Here is a 17,984-nt window from a genome sequence, read left to right as displayed (position 1 = left end):
CTCCTCATTAAGTCACAGCACAATTGATGCCACACTAGCTCAAAGCTTCTCAGCAATTACCAACTACGGACTTGCCCTTGAAGAGCTCCTGAAAGCTGCAACAGCTCCCAGAAAGCAGCAGGGAATAGAGAGAAGCAAAGTCACCTCTTTCACTATATTGATGAACAGATCACAGAATCCAGATCTTAATTCCCAGTCAAGGGACTCTTTCCTCTGTTCTCATGTTCTGCCATACCCCATCCAACACCCCCAAACTCTGTCACAGATTCAAAACCCCTGCAATAAGCAACACTTTGCAAACCATCTTGAACTGTCTTCCCTAGAACCTCCCAGCCGCAGCCCATGTTAAGTCCCCACTGAGAGGCAAAGCCTAAGCCTCCTGTCCCTAGAGCAGCGACACTTTCCTTGGGCGTAACTGGGGTCATGAGTCAACTGACCTCCACTGATTTGGCTGCATTACTAAGAGGCTACCACCTGAATATTACTGGGGACGCATTCAAAACGCAATGTCAGCATTTCCGTTTCTCCAGCAGGCCGTTTCTGGAGCACTTAGACAGTTTCAGTCACGTATTTAATTCACTTGGAAAAACAAAAACAAGTGGAAAGAGGTATGCCTATCAATCAAATTCAAATAAAAACACTGTCCTAGTCTCTCTACTACCTTTCTCTATGGTCTTCTGAGTTTGGGCAGTGTTTTGACAATAGATGAATGGTCAGTATAAAGAAACTTCAAGAGTATTTTTGAAATGATAAAAATGTGCCATCATTTCTTTGTAAAGATTTTTTTAAAAAAAGTACTTTCCAAAAATCAATATAAACTTGCATCTTACACCCCTCTTATGATAAGCAACAACTTCTGTTGCCCCTTCCAATTTCCAGATCAACCCATCTTGATTTATCTCTCTAAAATGGTACCTGGAGAAATACAGTTACTCCAGGCTGGAGCGTTAGAAAAACAACAAGAACGGTGGAGTCAAGATGGCGGAGTAGGAAGACAGAGTTCGCATCTCCTCACAAAAAGGGCACCAACTAGGCACTGGTGGGGGACCTTGGACCCCTAAGAGGATGGGAGAAATCCCCACTCGACCAGGTAGGACGTGGGAGGGGAGGAGGGGGGGAAGAAAAGTGGAGGTGGGACGGGACTGGCACCCCTGGGGGGGAGCTGGGGGAGGGGAGAGGTTCCCATGCTCGGAGGCACCCACTCATAGCAAGAGGATCAGCAGGGAAGGAGAGGGACCTTCACGGAATCAGGGGACTGGAGGGTAACGCGGCCAGCACCTCCCCCAGCCCCTCGGGCCCCCATGAGCCTGCTGGGACCCCGGGCCTGAACCCCTGCCCCCGCCAAGGCCTCTCCTGGTGGCACAGTTCCTGGGCCTGAATTCCTCCCCCCCACCAAGGACTCTTCCAGCTGCACGAGTCCTGGGCCTGAGCCCCCAACACAAGGCCTCTTCCGGCTGCATGAGTTGCGGACCTGAGTGGCCCCGGCCAAAGCCTCTGCCGACTGCGTGGATCCCAGGTCTGAGGCCCACCCCGACAAAGCCTCCTCTGGCCACGTGGGTCCAGGTGGGCCAAACGCTGCCCCCCTCCAAGGCCTCCTCCAGCCCCTGTGGGTGTGCCTGTGAACACCTGTGCCCCAGCTGGCCTGCATGGGCACATGTGCTCCAGGCCAGCTCCAGGAACAGATGCTGGTGAGAGGAGCACACGCAGACGCAGGGCTGACGTAGTGAGTCCAGAGACCTACCTAGAGGTCTTGGAGGGCCCACTGGGGAGGTGGGGGTTGGCTGTAGTTCACAATCAGGAGAAGGACACTGATAGAGGAGGCACCAGGGAATATTTTATTTTTTTACTTGTTTTATCTCTTATTTTTTTCTTTATTTTCTTTTTTCTTTTTTTTTTTGCTTTTGCTGTTGTGGTTCTGTTTTGTTGTTTCATTTTTATTATTTTTTCCAATATATTTTTAATTTTTCTAATTCTATTTTTTATTTTTTGTTATTGTTCTGCTCTTTTCTGTTTGTTGTTGTGTTTTTTTTTTGTTTTTTTTTTTTTCTGCACTGTACAGCTTACAGGGTCTTGGTTCTCAGGCCAGGCGTCTGGCCTGAGCTCCTGTGGTGGGAGCACCAAGTCTAAGCCAGTGTACTAACAGAGAACTTCAGGTCCCAGGGAATATTAATCAGTGTGAGGTCTCCCAGAGGTCCTCATCTCGGCACCAAGACCCAGCTCCACACAACTGCCTGCAAACTCCAGTGCTGGACACCTCAAGCCAAACAACCAGCAAGACAGGAAAACAGCCCCACCAATCAAAAGAAAAATAAAATGACAAAAAAATATGTTACAGCCAAAGAAGCAAGGTAAAAACCTACAAGACCAAATAAATGAAGAGGAAATAGGCAACCTACCTGAAAAAGAATTCACAGTAATGATAGTAAAGATGATCCAAAATCTCAAAAATAGAATGGAGGCACGGATCAAGAAAATACAAGAAATGTTTAACAAGGACGTAGAAGAACTAAAGAACCAACAATGATGAACAACACAGTAACTAAAATGAAAAAGGTACTACACGGAATCAATAGCAGAATAACTGAGGGAGAAGAACGAATAAATGAGCTGGAAGATAGAATGGTGGAAATAACTGCCGAGGAGTAGAATAAAGAAAAAAGAATGAAAAGAAATGAGGACATTCTCACAGACATCCGGGACAACATTAAACACACCAACATTCGAATTATAGGGGTCCCAGAAGAAGAAGAGAAAGAGAAAGGGTCTGAAAAAATATTTGATGAGATTATAGTCAAAAACTTCCCTAACATGGGAAATAGTCACCCAAGTCAAGGAAGTGCAGAGAGTCCCATACATGATAAGCCCTAGGGGAAACACGGCGAGACACATATTAATCAAACTAACAAAAATTAAATTCAAAGAAAAAATATTAAAAGCTGCAAGGGAAAAACAAAAAATAACATATAAAGGAATCCCCATAAGGTTATCAGCTGATTTTTCAGTAGAAACTCTGCAGGCTAGAAGGCAGTGGCAGGATATACCTAAAGTGATGAAAGACAAGAACATACAGCCAAGATTACTCTACCCAGCAAGGATCTCATTCAGATTTGACAGAGAAATCCAAAGCTTTACAGACAAGGAAAAGCTAAGAGAATTCAGCACCACCAAACCAGCTTTACAACAAATGCTAAAGGAACTTCTCTAGGCAGGAAACACAAGAAAAGAAAAAGACCTACAAAAACAAACCCAAAACAATAAAGAAAATGGTAATAGTAACATAGATATCGATAATTACATTAAATGTAAATGGATTAAATGCTCCAATCAAAAGATACAGATTGGCTGAATGAATACAAAAACAAGACCCATATATACAAGACAGTATATATGCTGTCTATAAAAGACCCACTTCAGACCTAGAGACACATACACAGACTGAAACTGAGAAGACGGAAAAAGATATTCCATGCAAATGGAAATCAAGAGAAAGCTGGAGTACCAATACTCATATCAGATAAAATAGACTTTAAAATAAAGAATGTTTTACAAGAGACAAGGAAGAACACTACATAATGATCAAGGGATCAATCCAAGAAGAAGACATAATAATTATAAATATTTATGCACCCAACATAGGAGTGCCTCAATACATAAGGCTTAAAAGGGGAAATTGACAGTAACACAGTAATAGTGGGGGACTTTTAACCCCCCACTTACACCAATGAATAGATCATCCAGACAGAAATTCAACAAGGTAACACAAGCTTTAAATGACACAACAGACCAGACAGACTTAATTGATATTTATAGGACGTTCCATCCGAAAGCAGCAGAGTACACTTTCTTCTCAAGTGCATACAGAATATTCTCCAGGATAGATCACATCTTGGGGTCACAAATCAAGCCTCAGTAAATTTAAGAAAACTGAAACCATATCAAGCATCTTTTCCGACCACAAAGCTATGAGATTAGAAATCAATTACAGGGACTTCCCTGGTGATGCAGTGGTTAAGAATCCACCTGCCAATGCAGGGGTCATGGGTTTGATCCCTGATCCAGGAAGATCCCACTTGCCGCAGAGTAATTAAGCCTGTCTGCCACAGCTACTGAGCCTGCGCTCTAGAGCCGGCGAGCCACAACTACTGAGCCCACGTGCCACAACTACTGAAGTCCACGAGCCTAGAACCTGTGCTCCACAATAAGAGAAGGCACTGCAATGAGACACCCGTGCAGAGTTGCAGCTCGCAACAAAGAGTAGCTCCCGCTCACTGCATCAAGAGAAAGCCCACATGCAGCAATGAAGACCCAGCGCAACCAAAAATAAATAAATAAATAAATAGATAGATAAATTTTTTTTTTTTAAAAAAAGAAATCAATTACAGGGAAAAACTGTAAAAAACACAAACACATGGAGTCTAAACAAATGTTACTAACGAAGAGATCACTGAAGAAATCAAAGAGGAAATAAAACAACACACAGAAACAAATGACAACGACAACACGATGACCCAAAAACCTATGGGATGCAGCAAAAGCAGTTCTAAGAGGGAACTTTATAGCAATTCAATCTCACCTCAAGAAACAAGAAGAACCTCAAATAAACAATCTAACCTAACACCTAAAGCAACTAGAGAAAGAAGAACAAAGAAAACCCAAAATTAGTAGAAGGAAAGAAATAAGGATCAGAGCAGAAATAAATGAAATAGAAATGAAGAAAACAATACCAAAGATCAATAAAACTAAACTGGTTCTTTGAGAAGATACACAAAACTGATAAACCTTTAGCCAGACTCATCAAGTAGAAAAAGGAGGACTCAAATCCATAAAATTAGAAATGAAAAAGGAGAAACTACAAATGACACCGCAGAAATACAAAGGATCATAACAGACTACTACAAACAACTATATGCCAATAAAATGGACAACCTGGAAGAAATGAAAAAATTCTTGGACAGGTACAACTTCTAAGACTGAACCAGGAAGAAATAGAAAATATAAACAGACCAATCACAAGTAATGAAATTGAAACTGTAATTTAAAATCTTCCAAGAAACAAAAGTCCAGGACCAGGTGGCTTCACAGGTGAATTCTATCAAACATTTAGAGAAGAGCTAACACCCATCCTTCTCAAATTCTTCCCAAAATTTGCAGAGGGAGGAACACTCCTAAACTTGGTTCTACGAGACCACCATCACCCTGCTACCAAAACCAGACAAAGATATCACAAAAAAACGAAAATTACACACCAATATCAGATAAACATAGATGCCAAAATCCTCAAAAAATTACTAGCAAACAGAATCCAACAACACATTAAAGGATCATATACCACGATCAAGTGGGATTTATCCTAGGAATGCAAGGATTGCAAGGATTCTTCAATATAAGCAAATCAATCAATGTGATACACCATATTAACAAATTAAAGAAAAAAAAAACCACATGATCATCTCAATAGATGCAGAAAAAAGCTTTAAGACAAAATTCAACGCCCATTTATGATAAAAACTCTCCAGAAGTGGGCACAGAGGGAACCTACTTCAACATAATAAAGGCCATATACGACAAACCCACAGCAAATATCAATCTCAATGGTGAAAAACTGAGAGCATTTCCTCTAAGATCAGGAACAAGGATGTCCACTCTCACCACTATTATTTAACATAGTTTTGGAAGTCCTAGCCACAGCAATCAGAGAAGAAAAAGAAATAAAAGGAATACAAATTGGAAAAGAAGAAGTAAAACTCTCACTGTTTGCAGATGACATGATACTATACAGAGAAAATCCTAAAGATGCCACCAGAAAACTACTAGAGCTAATCAATTAATGTTGAAGGATACAAATTTAATGCACAAAAATCTCTTGCAGTCCTATACACTAACAACAAAAAATCAGTAAGAAAACAATCCCATCTACCATGGCAACAAAAAGAATAAAATACCTAAGAATAAACCTACCTAGGGAGACAAAAGACCTGTATGCAGAAAACTATAAGACACTGATGAAAGAAATTAAAGGTGATACAAACAGATGGAGAGATATACCATGTTCTTGGATTGGAAGAATCAATATTGTGAAAATGACTATACTACCCAAAGCAATCTACAGATTCAGTGCAATCCCTATCAAATTACCAATGGCATTTTTCATAGAATTAGAACAAAAGATTTTACAATTTGTGTGGAAACACAAAAGACTCCAAACAGCCAAGCAATCTTGAGAAAGAAAAACAGAGCTAGAGGAATCAGGCTCCCTGACTTCAGACTATACTACAAAGCTACAGTAATCAACACAGTACTGGCACAAAAACGGAAATATAGATCAATGGGACAGGATAGAAAGCCCAGAGATAAACCCACACACCTACGGTCAACTAATCTATGACAAAGGAGGCAAAGATAGACGATGGAGAAAAGACAGTCTCTTCAATAAGTGGTGCTGGGAAAGCTGGACAGCTACATGTAAAAGAATGAAATTAGAACACTTCCTAACACCATACACAAAAATAAACTCAAAATGGATTAAAGACCTAAATGTAAGGCCAGACACTATAAAACTCTTAGAGGAAAACATAGGCAGAACACCCTTTGACATAAATCACAGCAGGATCTTTTTTGACCCACCTCCTAGAGTAATGAAAATAAAAACAAAAATAAACAAATGGGACCTAATTACACTTAAAAGCTTTTGTACAGCAAAGAAGACCATAAACGAGGTGAAAAAGACAACCCTTAGAATGGGAGAAAATATTTGCAAACAAAGCAACTGACAAGGGATTAATCTCCAAAATATACCAACAGCTCCTGCAGCTCAATATCAAAAAAACAAACAACTCAATCAAAAAATGGGCAGAAGACCTAAAGAGACATTTCTCAAAAAAGACATACAGATGGCCAAGAGGCATGTGAAAAGATGCTCAACACTGCTAATTATTAGCAATTATTATTAGCAATTATTAGAGAAATGCAAATCAAAACTACAATGAGGTATCACCTCACACGGGTCAGAATGGCCATCATCAAAAAATCTACAAAGAATAAATGCTGGAGGGGGTGTGCAGAAAAGGAACCCTCTTGCACTGTTGGTGGGAATGTAAATTGATACAGCCACTATGGAGAACAGTATGGAGGTTCCTTAAAAAACTAAAAATAGAATTACCATATGACCCAGCAATCCCACTACTGGGCATATACCCTGAAAAAACCATAATTCAGAAAGACATATGCACCCCAATATTCATTGCAGCACTATTTACAATACTCAGGTCATGGAAGCAACCTAAATGTCCATCAACGGACGAATGGATATAGAAGATGTGGTACATATATACAATGGAATATTACTCAGTCATAAAAAGGAATGAAACTGAGTCATTTGCAGAGACGTGGATGGACCCAGAGACTGTCATACAGAGTGAAGTATGTCATAAAGAGAAAAACAATTATTGTATATTAACGCATACATGTGGAATCTAGAAAAATGGTACAGATGAACCTATCTGCAGGGCAGGAATAGAGACACAGACGTAGAGAACAAACGTGTGGACACAGGCGGGAGGGGCGGGGGGGGAGGGAAGTGGGGGTGGGATGAATTGGGAGATTAGGATTGACATGTATACACTAGCATGTGTAAAACAGATAGCTAGTGGGAACCTGCTGTATAGCGCAGGGAGCTCCACTTAGTGCTCTGTGCTGATCTAGATGGGTGGGATTGGGGGTTGTTGAGGGAGGTCCAAGAGGGAGGGGATATATATATACATATAGTTGATTCACTTCGTTTTACAGCAGAAACTAACACAACATTGTAAAGCAACTATACCCCAATAAAAAAATAAAATAAATAAATAAATTAAAAACAAAAACAGTACCTAGCACTTCATCTCTGCATACCTAAATTAAAATGCACACTCTTCACCCTCCATGATTCTGCCCCTTTCTAAATGGTTATCTTTCTAAACCTATCTCTCACAGATATGCTTTGCAAACCAACCTGGGCAGTTTCCTCCCTGTTCTCCAAACAATTTGTATTTTCTGCCACCACACCCTTGCTCATACCCTTCCCTCAGTCTGAAATGCCCTCCCCAAAACTCGATTAATCAGAATACTAGTCATTCTTTAAGAAAAGTGCAACTTTCACCTCCTCCATGAAGCCATCACCAGCACAGCTGAAAGTGATCATTCCCTCTCTCTGACCAAAGAATTAGCCCCCAGGTGGCAAGGACTGTCTTCTACTTCTTTGTACCATGACAGTGCCCAGCACAGGTGACTAGCACATAATAAGTGTTCATCAAATTGATTTGTTTAATAAATGCATGCACACTTACACACCTGCAGAATAACATCACACTAGAAATAAATAATACCAACCATTTTTACCAAGGCAAATAAGGAACAGGAGGTTTAAAATGTCATTCTGATTTGCCTCAGGTACACTTGGAAAACTACAAAACCTATGAGTAAGGTAGACCCAAACTCACCCACCAATAAGTCAAAGGACTGTGTAGACATTTGATAGTATCTCTATATAGTGAAGTAAAAATCATGTTTTATCAAAGTTAAAAACAGCTTAATTAGCACAAAATCACAAAGTTAAGGCTATGCCAAGGAGGAGTTTTACACAGTCTTGGGGTGATGACAGTCAGTACTCCCTGTGACAAAGTGAATAAATGACTAAGTGCCCCAAATCTCAAGCCTAGAATGTTAGGTATTTATGCTACATAATAAAAGCAGAATGATTTTTTTAAAATAATTTAGCTGTTTTATACTTCATTAAGAGTCCCCAACTACTGAAATATCTAATAAATATTCATTATTAAGGTAAAAGGAATTATTGATATACACTGCATTCTTGCTAGCCCCAGGTATTAGGGAGCCCATTATATATAATCCCATCTAACACGTAAAGCAAAATGAATAGTTAGCATTTGACTTCTTCAACTGAACAACAGCTATCAATACATTAGGTCAGATTCCTTGTCTACCCAAAACAGAAATCAGTGTCAGAAATCAGCGATGGAGTTGAGGAGAGTCAGGATTGTACTTTTTCTAAATGTCAGCTTCAAAGGTCAGGAATATGATGATGATGATGATCACAATAAATAATAATGGCAGCAAACACTTCCATAGCATTTATTACATGCCAAGTACGGTTTTGAGATCCTTACATATGTCAATCTACCTAATCCTCAAAAGATTTCTGAGACATGTATCACTATAAGCCCATTTTACAGATGAGAAAACTGAGGCAAAAATAGCTTGGACAACTTACTCAAGGTCACGCATCTCATAAGTTACAAGGCCAGAATTGACGCTCAAGAAGCCTAGCTAAAGAGCCAAGGCTCTTAACCACATTCAGTACCCTTCTCTGCCTGACTCCCAAGACTCCTATGGCCTTTATCTCCTGCTGATTGAGTACCTTTTCTCCATCCGCACCACTGCCTTCCTACCTCTGTGAAACCTGTTTGCTTTAATTATTCACTAATAATTCTACATCTTCCTAAGGTGTAGAACTCAGAAATACAGGATGTGATTCTAATAGCCTGTTTTAGGTAATTTCAAGTCACTTCTTGATTTGAAGAATTCTCAGCTTCTGAGATTTGAAATTTCAATAGCACTTCCTATCTGTTACCTGAAAGAGGAAGGTAGGGAAACACTTACTAGTATCTGGAGTTTTCTCTTCAGATCTGCCAAATAAAAATTCATATTTGGCCTTGGCAACACTCTGGGAATGTGCTGATGCACTGTTAACCCAAACAAATGTCTCTGCCTGCAAAATTAGAGCAAAACAAAGACATCATTAAAAGTACATCATAAAAAATACATCATAAAGCAAATCAACCAACAAGAGAATGGTTATGACATTTCTACTTGATAGAATGCTATACAGCCATTAAAAATGAAACATAAAAATCATAACATAAATCAGAATACAAGATGATCACAGCAAGATTACAACTATATAGAAAGATAAACATATAAACATCTATAGGGGAACATGAAAAATATGAAAAGTTTGGCTTGATTGGAGGGCAGAATTATGGTAGAATTTCTAAAAATTAAGTATATGTTATTTTGCAATAAGAAAACTGTATTTTATTTTTAGACACATCATTTTCCAAATGATTATCATTACCCACAGCCCATAGCAGGAATATTTCTGTGCATGGGTTCTGCTAAAGTATGTCAACAAAAAGTAGTCTTTCCCCAAAAGAGACCACATTTTTATTTAATCAGGAACACCATTTAGCCAAACAGGAGTACCAGGCATTTATACTTATTATCCTAAATTCAAGCATCTGTCCCAGTGTCCTTTGGAATTCCTAAATGTCCCTTATTTGAAAGAAAAACTACAAAGGTCACTGAAGTGGTTCACAACATGATTCTCAATTCCTATCACCCTTTTCCTGGCTGCTTTAGGCAACTGCCAAAAATCAGGAGTGCCTCCTTTCTCTGGCCTAGGATTAATTAAAAATAAGTAACAAGGCAGAAATTTCAAAACACAAAGAAATTTGACCGAGTCCAATCAGGGAGTCATTATTCTGCCTCTTCACTTCGAACTCAAAAATTAAAACCAGGATCCAGATATTACCACACTGGTTTCTACCATCTAATCATGAGACATCTTTCTCACGTCTGAGCAGCAACTGACCATTCACTTTAGGAGAGAGGAGCATGAAGGGTTCTATCAGCAACCAGGCAGCTACTTCAAGGAGGGAAATTTTATGACGTCTGCTTTACCCTTTGGAGCAGAAATGATTGACAGCAGTGAGGAGGCCCATGGCTGGGTTATGAGTACCTCCATCACCCTCTGCAGACAGGTTCAGTGGGCAGGCCTCTCTTTGTTCTTGAATAACAATATCAAAGACCTTCTTGAACAATTTCAAGATAGCAATTTCTTAAAATAGCTCTACAATCACTTAATGTTCACAATGTGTAAAATTATTCTTTCTGGAAAAGGTGCACACTCCTCTTGGAGTTGCATGCTTCATAATCACAGGCTGTTAATTATCCTTTTCCCTGATGGAGAGGCAATATTCACTTGTTGATGTGTTTAGGGAGCCTCAGGCTGATAAAGGAGGAACCTGGTGCCCTAATTTAGGTAGGGGGTGGTTAGGAAAGGCTCTCTAAGGAACCAATACCTGAAGAGATGAGAAGGACGGGAGCTGAGGAAGGGCAGAAACATGCAGCTGAGCAGAGGGTCACACACAATGGCCTCAAAGTATGAAAGGACCAGGCTACCCAAATAACTGAGGGAAAGCCAATGTGGCCACAGAATAGTGGGTACACGGGCAAGTTTAGAGGCGGACCAGAGAAACAGCACAGCACAAACACTGGAAAGGAGGCAGGGGCCAAAAACACAGGCTGCAGGTCAGGGAAAGGCTTGACGGGAAGCCACCAGACGGTTCTAAACGTACGGTGGTCACTAACATTTTTAGAAGATCATTCACTGACACTTTAAAAAAATCATACGGTTCTTATAGGGGAAACTGATTGGAGTAAGTCAAGAGGAAGGAGAGACACCAGTCAGAAGTGCCAATGAGAATGCATGAAAGTTTCAAGTAGGATGATGGCAATGGAAACAGACAGAAGTAGATAAATGTGAAATATACCTGTAGGGAGACTCTACATAAATTTTCTGACAAACTGGGTTTAAGGAATAAGGGAAAGGAAGAAATCAAGCATAACTGTAATGGATAACATTTACTAACCACTTAACTCCAGGCCAGGCTGTTCCAGTGCAATACCTGGGATGTCTCATGTAATACTCAGAACAGTCCTGTGAGGTGGGCACTGCTGCCATCCCAGTCTCACAGGCAGAGAAAGGGAGGCTTGTCACTTGTCCAAGGTGACACAGCTAGTAAACCGTGGACCCCAGATTCAGATCCTGAATCCAGAACCCATGGCCCAGAGAATGATCCCAGGAATCTGGTTTGAGCAGCTGGGTGGTATGTTGAGATGGGGGAGACTAGAGAAGAAACACTGTCATTAGATTGCATTTGGGCCTGAGGTGACCTCAGGAAAACAATAGAGAAGAAGATTTTAAAGGAAAACTCCATTACTTGGGAAAAGAATCTGAAAAAGACTGGATATATGGGGAATTCCCCAGTGGTCGTTAGGACTCTGCGCTCTCACTACTGAGGGCAGCATCGATGAAGCAGCAGTTTTAAGAAATTCCAGGAAGGTAATTTTTGACACACAGTCTTAAAGCCTGGGAACTATTCTCCAAAGAAAGGTTCCTCTTGAGCAAGAGTGCTTAACCTCAGAATTTTGGAAGTCTGAAGTTAGACAGGGAAAAAAATTACATCTTTATTTTCACTTACCTTAAACTGAAATGTAGCTTTTTTTTTCAAATATGCATGTACTCAACAAACCACAGTATTATTATCAGTAACCGTAACTTTGTCACCAGTTGAAATCACAGCCATTTTCACTTCATGTAACAATTACTGCAAATACCTTGAACTATCATTTATACCCATCCCTACTTTGAAATGATAGTAGTTACAAGACCCACCACTAAATCTTACTATGAATAAGAAAATACAATATATCACCATATCACACATTTGTTTAATATTTTGGTACCCTATATAATTGGTTTCTTTCGCAGCTCCATGTATATTACTGTATACACTTAAAAGCATTATTCTGACAAGAGATCAAGAGCTTTACCAGACTGCCAAAAGGGGCCACAGCACAGATGAAGGTTAAGAGACCCTGTTCAAGAGCATCCATCCTTAAACTGCAGTGCATGGTCTATTAGTGGCTTTGTAATCAGCTGTGTGGGTCATGGCCAGATTTTCTTTATAAATAAGTTTATACACACACATATATATTTAACAGAATAAAACGGAAAATATCAAAGTAGATATAGCACTTGGTAAGATAACCATTGTTTTATGAAACTTCTACGAGTGTGTGTGTGTGTGTTTGGGGTCATGACGTAAAATATATTTTTCACCGTGAGTCCAGATCAAAACTGTGGCAACACAGTGCTCCAGAGCGGTTCTCAAACTTAAGCATGAATTAGCATTACCTACAGGGCTTGTTAAAGCACATATTGGGGTTTCACCCAGAGTTTCTGGTTCAGGGGGTCTGGGATTTGGGGCCTGAGAATGTGCGTCTTCTAGCACCTTTGCCAACGATGTTGATGCTGCTGGTCCAGGGACCACATTTTGTGAACCACTGCTCTAGACCAGCGTTTCCCATGCTTTACTGTATTTATGAACTGCCTGGGAGTCTTGTTAAAACACAGATCAAGCAGGCCTGGGGTAGGGCTTGAGACTCTGCATTCCTAAGAAGTTCCCAGAGGATGCTGATGCTGGTCCACAGAGCACACTTGTGCTAAGGTTTGGAAGTGAAGCGGTGTTCAAAGCACACTCAGACTCTCACAGAAGAGAAACACCTGTTAAAAGGATGCTCTAACCAAGAGTAAAAGATACTACAGGGCTCCACTCTAATAAAACACTCCATACTCTGAAAATTGTGGGGAACCCCAAAACCCAACATTCAGGCCCAGTCAAAGCACCACCATTCCCCTGACTTGCCCAGCGAAATAAAATTCACTCCGCTTATAATAATTAGTTATTCTTAAAGCTAGATGCCCCACTGCCCTTCCCATGCCAAGGGTTACAAGTCTTCACCCACCTACCTCCACAACAATTTTTGCAGGTCAAAAAATTTTTACTTGAAATACTCAGCACTACTTTTTCTTCTGTATTACTAACTGAAAAATATATATTCTTTTTTATCACAGCCACTGTGATAAAGTATGGGATATGAAGTAACATTAGCAAATGGACTGTCGGCTGATCCAGACTTGAATCCCAGGTGAGACTCCCACTCAGTCACACTAACGTTCAGTCCTGGACTTCAGCTTCAGTCTTAGACTTCAGTTTCTTTTTATTGACAAAAAGAGTTATTCAAATTCATCTCTAAGGTCCCTTCTAATTCTGAAGCACAGAGATTCTTCACACTTCTGAGCCACCTTCACAGATATTTCATTAAGGAGGAATAACACAAGTCTTTTCCTTGTGATAAAGTTACAGTGACATGGTCACCATAATATGTAAGTCGGCAGTCCATCTTTAAATGGACAGGACAAGTAAAATCTCAACCTTACATTTTACATGGCTTTTCAAATTTACAAAGAATTTTCACCGAATATCATCCAAGTCTCAAGATGCTGCTGATTATAATTACCAATTTCAGATACAAGAGAAACACTACTGACATAAAATAATTCTTTTAATTGCCTAGCTATAAAAAATCAAGAGGAGAAAGCAGAAAGCTGCAAGCAAATTTTAGAAGTAATTTTCAGTTGATTTGGGAGGGGAAGTAAGGGGTTGGGGTGGGAGAGGTGGAGACAGGGCTTGAGGGTAGTCTGAGGAGGGTGGCGTGCTCCTTCACATCCTTATCATTTCAATTTCAGGATCATGTTCAGAGGATATGAGACCTCTAAAGTCAGTCAGGGCTGAATATTATAAAGTGCTTTAGGCCAGAGAATATTAAAAGCTAAACTAATGACTATAAAAGTAATGTTTCACAACTCACTCAAAACTAATACGATTCCAACATTCACACTCCATGCCTGATCCCACTCAATCCCATCTGATTCCATCACCCAGAAGTCAGGCCCACGGAAGCAGGGCACCGAGTGCGGCAACTCGAGTGCAGGCAGCACTAGAACCTTAGTGCCGATGCTGCCAAAGGCAATGCTTGGGTGTTACGGGCAGAACTGTGTCCCCCAAAATTCATATGTTGAGTCCTAGCTCCAGCACCTTACATGTGACTGCATTTGGAAACAGGGTCTATAAGGTCATTAGGGTGGGCCCTAATCCAGTACGACCAGTGCCCTTATAAGAAGAGATTAGGACACAGACACACATAGAAGGAAGCCCATACAAAGACACAGGGAGAAGGCAGCCAGCCATCTGCAGGCCAAGGAAAGAGGCCTCCGAAGAAACCAACCCTACTGACACCTTGAGCCTGGACTTCTTAGATTACAGACCTGTGAGAGCATAATTTTCCCTCTGGCTAAGCTACCCAGTCTGTGGTACCTTATTATAGCAGCCTATCATCAGGGAAGGCTGAAAGAGTTAAGAGCAAATGGAAAGTTGTTTAAGATGACAGGTAACTTAGGTCTGTTAAAAGGGAACAGAACCAACCAAGCCACACCAAAGAATACTCAAAGGCAAAGGAAAGGGGGCAGGCGGAAGGTGGAAGGAGGAGGGGCTAACACAAGCAGGACTGGTGAAAAGGAAAGGTTATCAAGCAGTTAGATCCCCAGATCTGCTTCACTGGAAAGTTTGCCGCCCCCCACTTCATTCAAGCAAAAGACTGGAATTTTATTCATGGGTGAGATTTTTCACAGAACATCTCTGGCCTGGGGGACACCAAGCACAACTGATACGAGGACACCAGAGTAGAAAGGGGACTTGCTTGCTGGATGCTAAGATGCTTAGACTTCTTCTCCAGCTCTGTTCCCTGAGCTGGTCTAGGAGCAGGTAACCACAGTAGCAATGAGCACACCCAGCCATTCAACATCCAGTTCTTTTATTTCACCCAACCTATGGAGTGCTGCACCCTGGACTTTACCCTGCAGGCAAGAGATCTGAAGAGCTTTCTCTGCAGAAAGCAACCACCTCAAGAAGAAAGACCTAAATAGTTACGTCAGGGGTCCACTGATGAATGGCCTAACCAGCTCCTCCCCACAGTGAAGCTCAGAACTTCCAATTGGCTATTTAGACCCACTATTGTATATATGTACCACATCTTCTTTATCCATTCATCTGTCAATGAGCATTTAGGTTGCTTCCATGTCTTGGCTATTGTAAACAGTGCTGCAGTGAACACTGGGGTGCATGTATCTTTTCGAAGTATGGTTTTCTCTGGATACATGCCCAGGCGTGGGATTGCTGGATCACATGGTAGTTCTGTTTTTAAGGAACCTCCATACTGTCCTTCAGAGTGGCTGTTATCAGTTTACATTCCTATCAACAGTGTAGGAGCGTTCCCTTTTCTCCACACCCTCTCCAGCATTTACTGTTTGTAGACTTTTTTTTTAACTTTTTATTTTATATTGAAGTATAGCCAATTAACAGTGTTGTGATAGTTTCAGGTGCACAGCAAAGGAACTCAGCCATACATATACATGTATCCATTCTCCCCCAAACTTCCCTCCCATCCAGGCTGCCACATAACACTGAGCAGAGTTCCCTGTGCTATACAGTAGGTCCTTGTTGGTTATCTATTTTAAATACAGCAGTGTGTACATGTCGATCCCAAACTCCCTGACTATCCCTTTCCCCCATCCTTCCCTCCTGGTAACCATAAGTTCATTCTCCACAGTGGCTGTATCAATTTACATTCCCACCAACAGTGCAAGAGGGTTCCCTTTTCTCCACACCCTCTCCAGCATTTATTGTTTCTAGACTTTTTGATGATGGCCATTCTGACCAGTGTGAGATGATACCTCATTGTAGTTTTGATTTGCATTTCTCTAATACTTTGCAATACTGAGCATCTGTTCATGTGCTTTTTGGCCATCTGTATGTCTTCTTTGGATAAATGTCTATTTAGATCTTCTGCCCAATTTTTAAAAATATTTTACTTTACTTCATTATTTATCCTTCCATCTACGTATAGTTCAATCCTTCCTTTTATATCAGTATACTTCAAAAAATATTTGTAGACATCAAGTACACTTCCTCCTAAAAACTTTAATATGCATATAACCACCTAAAGGTCAATATTTATTTTTTAACATCCTTATTGGAGTATAATTGCTTTACATTGTTGTGTTAGTTTCTGCTGTATAACAAAGTGAATCAGCTCTACGCATACATACATCCCCATATCCCCTCCCTCTTGCATCTCCCTCCCACCCTTCTTATCCCACCCCTCTAGGTGGTCACAAAGTACGAGCTGATCTACCTGTGCTTTGCGGCTGCTCCCCACTAGCTATCTATTTTACATTTGGTAGTGTATATATGTCAATGCCACTCTCTCACTTCGTCTCAGCTTACCCTTCCCCCTCCCCGTATCCTCAAGTCCATTCTCTACATCTGCATCTTTATTCCTGTCCTGCCCCTAGGCTCTTCAGGACCTTTTTTTTTTTTTAGATCCCATATATATGTGTTAGCATACGGTATTTGTTTTTCTCTTTCTGATTTACTTCACTCTGCATGACAGACTCTAGGTCCATCCACCTCACTACAAATAACTCAATTTCATTTCTTTTCATGGTTGAGGAATATTCCATTGTATATATGTGCCACATCTTCTTTATCCATTCATCTGTCGATGGACACTTAGGTTGCTTCCATGTCCTGGCTATTGTAAATAGTGCTGCAATGAACATTGTGGTACATGACTCTTTTTGAATTATGGTTTTCTCAGGGTATATGCCCAGTAGTGGGATTGCTGGGTCATATGGTAGTTCTATTTTTAGTTTTTTAAGGAACCTCCATACTGTCCTCCATAGTGGCTGTATCAATTTACATTCCCACCAACAGTGCAAGAGGGTTCCCTTTTCTCCACACCCTCTCTAGCATTTACTGTTTGTAGATTTTTTGATGATGGCCATTCTGCCCGGTGTGAGGTGATACCTCACTGTAGTTTGGATTTGCATTTCTCTAATGATTAGTGCTGTTGAGCATCCTTTCATGTGTTTGCTGGCAATCTGTATATCTTCTTTGAAGAAATGTCTATTTAGGTCTTCTGCCCATTCTGCCCATTTTTTGATTGGGTTGTTTGTTTGGTTTTTTTTGATATTGAGCTGCATGAGCTGTTTGTATATTTTGGAGATTAACCCCTTATTGGTCACATCATTTGCAAATATTTTCTCCCATTTTGTAGGTTGTCTTTTCATTTTGTTTGTGGTTTCCTTTGCTGTGCAAAAGCTTTTAAGTTTAATCAGGTCTCATGTGTTTATTTTTGTTTTTATTTTCCTTACTCTAGGAGGTGGGTCCAAAAAGATATTG

The 17,984-nt window shown here is 40.5% G+C and overlaps 1 protein-coding gene across 10 annotated transcripts in view; it reads right to left on the bottom strand.

Moving 5' to 3' along the window:
* PSD3 (pleckstrin and Sec7 domain containing 3) overlaps nt 1–17,984 on the bottom strand; it is a 568,569-nt gene that overhangs the window by 413,270 nt on the left and 137,315 nt on the right. For 8 of the 10 annotated variants that reach the window (XR_014239045.1, XR_014239046.1, XM_082374831.1 and 5 more), the window contains one exon: nt 9,658–9,766. The exons of the other annotated variants lie outside the window; for them this stretch is intronic. Coding sequence is in view for 5 of the 8 variants with exons in the window: in XM_082374831.1 (XP_082230957.1) it covers nt 9,658–9,766 (109 nt within the window). In the remaining 3 variants the exon portion in view is untranslated. The remainder of the gene's footprint in view (nt 1–9,657; nt 9,767–17,984) is intronic. 10 annotated transcript variants of the gene reach the window in all.

This window comes from Balaenoptera borealis (assembly GCF_965194805.1).
Source record: "Balaenoptera borealis genome assembly, chromosome: 21".
In the NCBI taxonomy this organism is placed as follows: domain Eukaryota; kingdom Metazoa; phylum Chordata; class Mammalia; order Artiodactyla; family Balaenopteridae; genus Balaenoptera; species Balaenoptera borealis.
Note: the sequence above shows the minus strand (reverse complement) of the source record. Positions and strands in the feature narration are given on the sequence as shown.